Raw genomic sequence first — 11,110 nt, 5'->3', positions numbered from 1 at the left:
AATAAATCTGCAAAAATGTCAACGATTCTGTGTTTTTCTGTCAATATGGGGTGCTGTGTGTACATTAATGAGGAAAAAAAATGAACTTAAATGATTTTAGCAAATGGCTGCAATATAACAAAGAGTGAAAAATGTAAGGGGGTCTGAATACTTTCCGTACCCACTGTATATAAAATATAAAATAAATAAAAGTTCTTATATTATTTGAAAAATATGAAACAAATGAAGAAATATATTACTACTGTAATTATGCTATTCCATTTTAAAATATTTAATAAAATCAGTTTATTAAAAATTTTATTTTACAGTACAACTATAAAATCACAATACTAATATTTATGTCCTAGTTTCTTCAATTTCAAACATTAAACAAATTTTTATAACCACTTCTTATTACTAACCTAGTGAAATGGGTTAATTGAGAAATTGAGAACACTCATCTCACACTCATGCAAATTACACAGTTTCACCAGTTTTACATCTTTCTTTTTTGGTTCAACATTTAAAATATAGAACTGATATGTTCACATGTACAGATATGTAGATACAGCGGCGTCCTACAGTAGCCAGATCTGTGGAGAAAAGCTCGAATCGGGTATTTTAGATAGAAATATCCTTGGTTCAAGTGGAAAGACGAGAGGTTAGGCATATAGCAAGTATTAAACAAATAAAACACACCAACTGAAATATGAGACAAAAAGGGAATTCTCTGGTAAAACTACTGGCGTAGGATCTGAAAAGTGGTTGGGGACACATTTTAAATCTCATCAGCCTCTCTTCACAATACAAAGCAGTTTCAAATGGCTTTTTAACAAGATGCACATGGGATATCAAATGAACGTCTAATAAACTTCAGCAAATGAAGCTTTTTTTTAAACAGAACTTTGAAAACTAAACTGCTGTTGCAAGCATGCCTGACTGAAAATGCATTGTTTCTTATTAGACAGAACTTGAATGAACATACGGACACTATGAACAAATGTTGTCTCCCGTTGTGTGAGGCTTCCTGCGTATGATCTGCACGTCTGTAATAGTGTGTGTGTGTGTGTGTGCGTGTATGTATGTATGAGTGTGTGTGTGTGTGTGTGTGTGTGTACCTGTCACAGTCTTGGTCTTCACAGGACTGCTGGTGTAGTCTGATGCCTGATTACTGGGTTGTTTGGTTAGTGGTGTGCTGCCAACAGATGCTTCATCCTCCCTCCTCTTCTTCATCACCATGGAAACCTGCAAGCATCACCCAGCATCAGCAACTTTGTATGTTTTTTAAGCCTTTTGTTTTACGGGGACACAGGAAGTGTCCTCATAAACCATGTTTACGTTGTAGTACCTATGTCATTATACACATTTGTGTCCTCATAAACCATATATACCTGTACACACACACACACACACACACACACACACACTCATACATACACACACACACACACACACACACACACGCACACGCACACGCACACTCACACACACATACGCACGCACACGCACACGCACACGCGCACACACACTGATGTACCTGTTGAGTCTGTCTGCTGCCGCTGGTTCTCTGAGGGTGGAACAGCAGCCAGGAGGACAGAACCGGATCCACATTGACAGCGATGCCCTGAACGCTCACCAACAGCACCGCACCTACAACACACACAGAAACTCTGAACACACGGCCTCTGCACAAACCGTCGCTCACTCACGCTTCTCATTGAGAAGAGCATCCACTAGCTGGACCGGCCTATTAGTGTGTGTTACTGCATCCATCACTTCAGACGAGAGCTCAAAGCAACTGATATGCAGCCAAAAATAACATTTTTCTTCAATAAACGTCCATGAAACATCAGCTTCTCTGGTTCTTAAAAAATCATCTTTACCCACAGTTCAGCGCTGAGGACATCCGTCACGACCGTGTGCGCGTAATGGCTCCCATGCCTTTGGGATTTACTGGGAATTCTCTGGCGTAAATCAGAACGCCTCAATCATCCGATAAGAGCGCTGATGGAGCTCCCACTACTTCCAGATCGGCTTTGGACGCGTCCGGGATCTTGTATGTCAGACCCGCAGGCACTGCCATGTGCTCTGAGAGCCAATCAGCTTCCAGCATCACAAACGAGGAGCACAACATGAGCACGAGTGCGTGCGTGTGTGTGTGTGTGTGTGAGTCTGACTGTATTAAAGGCTCATGTTCAACATCCTGTTGTGTGGCGCTGCCTTCAGCAGGTCACTCTGCTCTCTCTCTGCTCTAGCGGCATGTCTTCTCTTCCTTTAAGTGCTCTATTAAGGGAACTTTATGGCTTTTAAGAGGCTGTGTGTGAGATAACGCTCAGAAACACACACAAACAGAGCATCCAGGCCACCTGCAGCCGGGCGCTCTCTTCCCATCATGGCTCGGGCCCAGCACTCCGGCTCTGCTATCATAAACACACGCGGCACTTCAAAGCTCCGCAGCCATTGAAGACGCAGCCATACGGGGGACGAGCGCTTTGATGTAGCAGAGACTGAAGGCCGTGAGGACGCTCGCCTGTCAGAGTAATGCCTGTAATTTCAGGAGTCACTGTAAACAAGCAGCGGAGGAGATCTGTGCGCTCTGGACTCAATGTCACACACCTGCAACCGCCTCACACACACTCACACATATACTTCTGTCGTCTCTATGGGAAAGCGTAAATAATCTCTCCTGCGTAACGTTTGTAATTGCAGCTGTATTTCACTCTCGGACAGAAACATCTTGTCTCAATTTTAAACCCTACAACTAGCGGCAGGCCTACAGAGAGAGAGAGACAGACACATACTGAAACATATGGAGAGAGAGAGACACATTTAGAGTGAGACTGTGTTGGTTTATTTGAGTAGAGAACGACCCTCTGTGTGTTTGACGTCTCTGTTCGATGGGCTTTTGTAATTATTTATTTAGAGAGCGGGCAGCCGCGCAATAGTTTACGCTGAGCCCATTAGAGCCGGAGAACAGCGCAGCTCCGTGAGAGATGAGAGCCGCCCACATCTCAGAGCAGCGTCATCAGACGGACCGTCACACTGTCACAAACATACCAACACTGGCTCATGCGCTGGTGTCTGGCGGGCGAGCGAGCAGCCACAGGGGGGCAGTGATGTCACGAGGAAAGCACAGGGTCACAGAGGCTGCAGAGCAGTGCATGATGGGAGTCCTCACAGCTGTAAGTGCAGCAGGAAATAACAGTGCAAACTAAGGCCAGAACGTGTCAAACAAACGACTTAAAAATGAGCAGGAGAGAGTGGCACTGTGGACCACCCACAACTACCGTTTACCAGCCAACTAACTAACTAACTGACCAGCAGCCAACACCTCACCTCGCCTCGCCTGTCTCTCTCTCAGCTCCTACTGAATTCACCAGCCAGTGCAGGAGCTCTTACTGCAAACACACACACACACACACACACTCTCTTTGTGGTGCTCCAGAGGGCTGCTGTTTTACAGGCCGCTTCAAACAGAACCCATAATTACTCATAAGAACTCACAAACCGCTCACACACACACTTATTACACAAGAACTCAAAACATACTCACACACACAGAAAATTTGACTACAGTATTAAAAGAGTCACATCATAGAAACAAAACTTTAATCTTTAAAAAGCCAAAGTAACGCACACACAAACACACTGGGTCCCTGAGCTCATGCCAGGACAGACTGAAGGACTCTCAACAACCCTGAGGAACTGAATGAGAACACACACACACTCACACACACACACACACACACACACACACACACACGTTTGTTTTTATCATGATGAGGACTCTCCATTACCTTCTGCTGTTTTATTGCTGAACTCTCACACAAACCTTTCTAATTTCTACATGTGAACATGTAGTGGGTGTGGTCTGACTGTGGTGGGTGTGGTCTGAAACATGTGGGTGTGGTCTTAATGCAGTGAGTGGGTGTGGTCTGTATCTAATGGGTGTGGTCTGAATATAGTAAATGTGGTCTGGACATAGTGGGTGTGGGCTTAATGCAATAAGTGGGTGTGGTCTGAAACATGTGGGTGTGGTCTAATGCAGTGAGTGGGTGTGCTGTGAATGTAATGGGTGTGGTCTGAGTGTAGTGGGTGTGGTCTAATCAGAGTGATATAATGGATCAATAGCACATCAACACATCCAAACAATCCAAAACAAAATGCGTCTGTTCTGTTCTACACGTGAAGCCATGTCTCTCTCTGGTGTGGAGGTCACGGAGTCCGTGTCAGATCTTCGTGTATAAAACTTCCCCTCAGAAATTCACATTCCATCACAGTGTTCCTACTGGCTGACTTCATTAATTACACGCCGTCACTCCAGCAGAACCGTGAGTCCTAACGACAGGCCTGTAATTAGCTTAATTAATTACAGATTAACCCACGCTGCAGCGCTAATGCCTTCTTTCTGTCAGGGACTGGCCTCCTCCAGACGCAGTGCTGCGAACGGCTCACCTTCACCGATCAGGGGCGCGTCTGAGGGATCATGGGAAAGGGCCGGTTCTCAGCCCTCCCACACGGCCTCGTGTTTTGATATCTTCACTCGACCACAGAGACTCCAATCCGTTCCGCCAGCAGCACAGAAAACTACCTGCTGAAGTCCGTGAGCGCATGTGACCCGCAGTTATCAGTTAGCTAGAATCACAAACTACAGCCCTGTGAACAAACCCAAGATCAGCTCGCTGGAGAAGAAGAACCGCCGCTGCGGGAAAACACTGAGAAGAAAACATGAACACAGTCTGAGGAATATGAACTGTGATCAGCTGTGACATGTGCTGCCAAACATCGCATGAAAACATTTCTGAAGACAGTCTGAGTGCTGTTTGCCGGTGTGAGATCAGATGAACACTAACAAACAAACACCTCAAGAGTCGAGCTCATCAGAACTGAATCCAGAGGCGATCCAATTAAAACTCAGTTCCTGAATTTGATTTAGCAAAGTGGATGCAGATTTGCAATTTGAATGAATGAAGAAACAACTAAATTAATGAACTAGAAACAAAGTCTGACAAAGTCTTCTTTGAACAAGACTATTATCTATGATAGTATATGGAAGAGCAGAATGCATCACCTGTGTTGACTTTCTTCAAACTGTAATTCAGTAAGTTATTCTTTCCTGTCATTCTAATTCCCCTTCCTGTGTGTCGTGGCTAATTCAATAATTCAATTCATATTTCATTATTTAATTCTTCAGTTCTGAATTTCTCAACAGACGTGTCTGACCGCAGCCGGTTAGTTGGTTGTCACTGTATCGAGTCAGAGTAACGGCTGAGAAACCTCGACTGGACACTGAATGTTTGAGAGCCACTGCACCTCTGTGGGAAATGAATCCTCTATCCTGGGAATTAAATGACATCCAGCAGCTGAGAGGAAAGATCAGTTTTCCAGCTGTGATCCTGCCAGTGCTGAGAGAGAGACAGAGCAAAACCTTGATTTCTGTTCCATAATCATTCATTACTATATGTTTTTACCAATGGTTTTCATCTTCTAGTTTACATCCTGTTTCAATTGTTCTGTTGTTCTACACTATTTTCTGTGGTTTTAATTCCCTTGCAATTCAAAATCTATTCTGTCATGCCAGTTGTGCTGTCAGAACATCTCTGAGACATTCAAACTCCACTAAATCAGCTAATGAGCCGTCGTTTGGACTCTCGTTCACTCGCTCTGCATCTCACAAACATTTCCTGAAGCGCCCGATTCTTAAACGTCTGATCAAACGCAGTGTTTTTTCCAAAGGCCTCCGCTAATAGACGAGCAAATCTCACACACATGCTGGAACACAGAGAGAATGGACTCCTGCCACCTGCTGCATCTGCACGTCCAAAAAACCAAATGATGCAACGGCTCTGGTTTTACGAGAGTCATGCGAGTTTGCAACGATCTGTTGAAGAAAGAAATGCCACCCAAAGCAGCAGCGCAGGTCAGAGCGTGATGTGTGTCTGCAGGCCGGAGACGAGACGTCAACCCACATCAGTTCTGCCTCAATGAACAGATTAAAGCAGGCAATGGTGTACGAGAGAGCAAAAAACACAACAGCAAGAAAGATGAGGGTCTAAAGACGGTGGTCCTCCATGAAGAGAGAAAAGACCACTGGAGCTTCCAAACATGACCAAACGGACTACATCACTACATCACAGGCAACGTTCACGAGTCTCACTACATATCTGAATCATGTGATTTTAATAAAACACACAACTAATCAAATTCATAGCAGTCAGATGACAAGCTGAAGTTGGAGAGAGCGGCAGGTTTGAGGAGAGCGGAGCAGGAGTGTGTTTATATGACGGATGGAGCAGAGGCTGTGGGAGCTGTTAGAGATCAGAGCTAGCGGACTCACAGCGGCCCGGAGCCCCACAGCCGTCCAGCCGGAGATCCGGTTTCAGGCCGGGGTGTTTGTGAGGCGATCAAAGCTGCGTCAGGCCCGATCCACCTGCTGTCATTATTCTCCTGCCTCAAACACAGAGCGACGCGGCCCAGCTGCAGCTCTGACGCTCTCATGAAGCTGATGCAGCTCTGCTAACAGGAGAAGCACGTCGAGTGTCGCAGCACGCCGCACTCAATGCATTCACAATCTCAGTCAATCTGTTGAAACGAACATTAAAGGTGGCTTTGTTCTGCCGTTCCCGCAACTCCAAACGCAGCTCTACACCGGACATCTTCTGCATTCGCTGCGATCGACCCCTGCGTTTGATTAAATGTAGCATTTTGAAATCCCAGAGTTCTGAGAAAGACATAAATCAAACTCTCACAGCTGCATGAGCGCCTGAGGAGAACACATGCGCCCCCGCTCCGTCTCGCGCTCTTTTTCTATCATCATAGAGCTCGACTCGCCTCGCGGTTCCCTGGGGACGAAAAGAGAGAGTCGGAGACAGAGAGAGAGACACCTGCAGCCCTCAGCTCGCACTGTACACCCATAAAATACCCAACATCCCCCACTGCACTAATCCACACGCCACCAAACTCCTGCTGCCAGATGTGTAACGAGAGCGCCGCACACTACCGCAAGCGCACTGCTCTAGCCATGCCTGCAGTATGCATCTTCAGTATGCATGGCATGGAATTAGAGGCCTGCAAGCCCGACACGCTGAGTCCATTTGGGCCGGGCTTGGGCCATTTTTTTTTTTTTTACAGATCGGGCTCGGGCTCATTTAGCTTCTCTCCTTTTATTGTGCCCATATACGCACAGAGCACACATAGGCTACTGTATGAAATATTGTTATATTGATTATATTATAAATATTATACATCGCCTATGCAATACGAAATGCATATACGCACGCATTAGCATACAGGTGACAGCTGACCATGCAGAGCATCAGGGAGAAGTTGCAGCGTGGGGAGTTACTAAAAGTTCCCAATGCGTCGCGAAAACTGCATTTTGGAAGAGTCTTGATTTGATTACCAACTAACCCTAACAGTGAGCCAACTGGTCATGTGCAGTGCAGAATCTGCAAACATCTATCTAACACATGACAGCAAAAAACGCACGCAACAGCAAAAGCAACCATGAATGTGTTGGGGGGAAATAGTAAGGAAATATTTGAATTATTTATTAATAAATTAGTGTTTTCTGAGTCCATGTCACAAAGATGAAGACGACGATCTTGACTCGCCATCTCCTCATTGGACGCGCCTTTAGAGAGAAATGCATTTTTACGGATTTTTATAAAATCCGTAAAAAGAGTTTTTGTTTTTGATTTTAATTATTTCGTTTTAAAGTAGTAATTTAAAGCTTTTTATAGATATATTTAGCAAGTCTGTGAGGCAAGTATTCGCTGAGTTTCGGTTCATCTGTGAAGTGGCTCCTGGCCGAAATTGCAGAAAGCGCATTCTGTATGTATCCTTTATTTTATAAAAGCACGTTTTGTTGATATTGTGAGTGCACACAAATAAAAGTAGACCCTTCACAGTTCCAAGTGATGTATTGCTCTTACCTTTACGAGCAAAAATGACGGCATATTTTAAGTTGTTTCCAATGCAAGTGATCGTGCCGGCGTCCTGTAAAGCGCACAAACGATTAGATATGCGTCTAACAGCGCACATTTATATAGGTTAAACATGTAAACTAACATTGCGATATTCTTGTACTATTTTATATCTATAGATTTTATTTTAGGCAAGTCGCGATGATTCAAATGATCAGCTCACTGTCTGCCGCTGGCCGCTTGGTCGTTACTTTTCTAAATTAACTTAATAAAGTAAACGAAACGAAATATAATCACTTTGACATTACATACAAAACTGAACTATTTTAATATAGCTCAAACAGTAGTATAAGCTGTTTTGGGAGAAGGGGGGAGGGAGACGGGCTCGGGTCGGACTCGGGCCAAGAATTCTGATGAGCTGTTGGACCCGGGCCGGGCTAGGGCCTATATTTGAGGCCCGTGCAGGGCTCTACATGGAATCCTCACAGTAAACGACAGCGCACACTGCGTGACATATTGTATCCCACAATGCAATGCAATGTGACAAAAGGTGCTGTAAGGCACTTCTGCTCAACTGAGTTAGAGCTCAGAAACCCACTGCAGAATGACTGAGAGGTACAGACCGTTTCTGATTGGCTGCTGCTCGGTCTAATTCTAGAGTCACAGATAGAGATGTGATTTCTCACCTAATAAAATCAAACCACAAGATACAAGCGCATGCATTATCAAGATGATAACTGGAGGATTTAAACATGCAGCACAATGAGGTCGTGACGTGAGCAGCACACTACTGATTAAAATTGCTGTATTGTTATGCTGCGTCATGTACTGAAAAGCAGGCAAACTAAATCACTGCATTCATCCATCACTCATAACATCAGAACAGACGCGAGAGCGGTCCGCCGTGCAGCGAAGGGTTAATGCTCAGCGTAAAATCACTGTATGTCCATAAAAGATCCGTTTCAAAGCCGCGCGGCCGGGATACTTTTGTGATAAATCCAACGCCTTTAATTGCCTTTAATTTATTAGTGTGTTCCAACCTCAGGCTCATTAAACAGAAACATATTGGTCTGCGTCTACGGGAGTTTAACAAGTACAGAACTCCCATTTTCTAAGTAAATTGGAATTTCTTTTTAATTCACTGGTAAACAATCGAATGGAAAGCAGATGTAGCGCAGCGAAGCCGAGGCCCATCCTAATGCCGACTGCGAGAGCCAGAGATGCAGATGGGCCTGGGAATTATTTAAATGTCATTTCAAGGTAATTAAACGTTACAGTTTGAAGAACGCTTTGAGGTTCAAGTGCTCAGGAAAGGAGGAAAGGGAGATAAAGACGCAAGAAAAGAGTGAGAGCGGGAACACTTCCAAGCACATCTGGGTCTCCGGGACCGCGGTTCTCGAGTTCAGCGCGAGATTGTGAAAAAGATTATTATGGAATTCATAAAATACATGTCGAACGCTTAGAAATATTACTGGGCAGATTAAAGGCGAACGCTGCTATATAACGTTATAAAGCATCTCTTGAAGTATTGGAGCGACACCCACAGAAACGCTCCTCTGGATGTGACCGTATCAGCGGATCTCGCTCACATCATGCAAACATATCTGAGACAGAATCACACCGCTGACCAATTACAACCAAGCATTCAACTGATGAACTTCCTCTAAACAAACATGATGACATGTTCCTGTGCTGCTTCAGTCACATATAAACACTCCTCCTGAGAGCAAAGTCTGAGAACACATACACACAACGATTTAAGATGTCAAACTCAAGCTGAAATCCCTCCTAACAGACAAACTATGAGCACACGTCAGCAGAGAATGACTGAGTTTCTCTAACAGACCATCATCGACTGACTCGTCACTCAGGAGTCCAGTCCAGGTGTGATCGGTCTAGTTCACCAGAGGACTCTCTTTCTTTGACATCGGGAAGAATACCGTGAACCAAACAACACTGGACCCCACTGACTTTCACTATTTGATCAAAAAACACAAAATATCTTCATTTCAAGGAAGAATGAAAGTCGTGCAGGTTTGAATGCCATGAGGGCGAGTGAACGACGACAGAATGATCCTGTTCGGACTGCAGCAGCTTTAGCGACGAGAGATTCTTGTATGTGGTGTATAAAAGCATCTGTCAGATGCACAAACATAAATGAGAGAGACTCATGCAGAGACTCATGCGATGAGTTTCACACTAAACGAATGTGAAGCCGACACAAACACTGCGGTGGGAGGAGAGGAGCGATCAGCGGGATTCTGGGAAGAATCTCTTCCACCTCTTTAATGATTCTGCTGTTTTCTCTTCAAATCAGACTTCAATATCTCAAATAGGTCTCATTTTTATGAGAGTCTGCTCTTCTGAAACAGTCCAACACGGTGAATCACCCATCGGACGCTCATATTAAACACACAAGACGCGAGCCAGGCCCCGGGCGACGACCTCTCCCCCTCCGCCGCCTCCGGTCTTCGAGATCTCCACCCGGAACCGCTTCGCTCCCCTCCGCGAGACGGAACGCGACGCTGTGATCATCGGAGACTCCATCGTCCGGCACGTCCGTGCTACGTTAGCTGAAGGTAAAGTGCACACTCACTGTTTCCCTGGTGCTCGTGTTCTCGATGTTTCTGCGCAAATACCCGCGATCCTGAAGGGTGACGAGAGCCCCGGAGCGGTCGTGCTTCACGCGGGGGCTAACGACACCAAGCTGCGGCAGACGGAGACACTGAAGAGGGACTTCAGGAGCCTGATCGAGACGGTGCGCCACACATCGCCCACGACGAGGATCATCGTGTCAGGACCGCTTCCCACGTATCGACGAGGACATGAAAGGTTCAGTAGGCTTTTTGCTTTAAATGAATGGTTATTGTCATGGTGTAAAGAACAGAAACTGCTCTTTGTTAATAACTGGAATCTTTTCTGGGAGCGTCCTAGGCTTTTTCGCGCTGATGGCCTGCACCCCAGCAGAGTCGGAGCGGAACTCATGTCGGACAACATCTCCAGGACGCTGCGCTCCATATGACTAGTAAGTCAAATCTCAAATAACTGCCCTGATGCCTTGTGTTCTGCCCGCCTAAATGACAGAAGTACTTGCGCTGTCCAATCTATAAAGACTGTGTCTGTTCCCCGAATAGTGAGGTCAAAATATAAATTTAATGCAGGATCAAGAAAAAATCTGATCGTGATTAAACCAGAAAAATGTAAAA

The 11,110-nt window shown here is 45.2% G+C and overlaps 1 protein-coding gene across 1 annotated transcript in view; it reads right to left on the bottom strand.

Moving 5' to 3' along the window:
* Window positions 1-11,110, bottom strand: part of LOC107671824 (vacuolar protein sorting-associated protein 13B-like) — a gene marked incomplete at its 5' end in the record, with an annotated part of 115,965 nt that overhangs the window by 84,241 nt on the left and 20,614 nt on the right. Inside the window, 2 exons of the mRNA XM_016464809.1 lie at window positions 1,098-1,224; window positions 1,517-1,629. Coding sequence (XP_016320295.1) covers window positions 1,098-1,224; window positions 1,517-1,629 — 240 coding nt within the window. The remainder of the gene's footprint in view (window positions 1-1,097; window positions 1,225-1,516; window positions 1,630-11,110) is intronic.

The sequence above is a fragment of the Sinocyclocheilus anshuiensis genome, unplaced genomic scaffold (assembly GCF_001515605.1).
Source record: "Sinocyclocheilus anshuiensis isolate Anshui unplaced genomic scaffold, SAMN03320099.WGS_v1.1 scaffold3481, whole genome shotgun sequence".
Taxonomy (NCBI): domain Eukaryota; kingdom Metazoa; phylum Chordata; class Actinopteri; order Cypriniformes; family Cyprinidae; genus Sinocyclocheilus; species Sinocyclocheilus anshuiensis.
The sequence above is the reverse complement of the archived record's forward strand: the minus strand, read 5'-3'. Positions and strand labels throughout refer to the sequence as shown.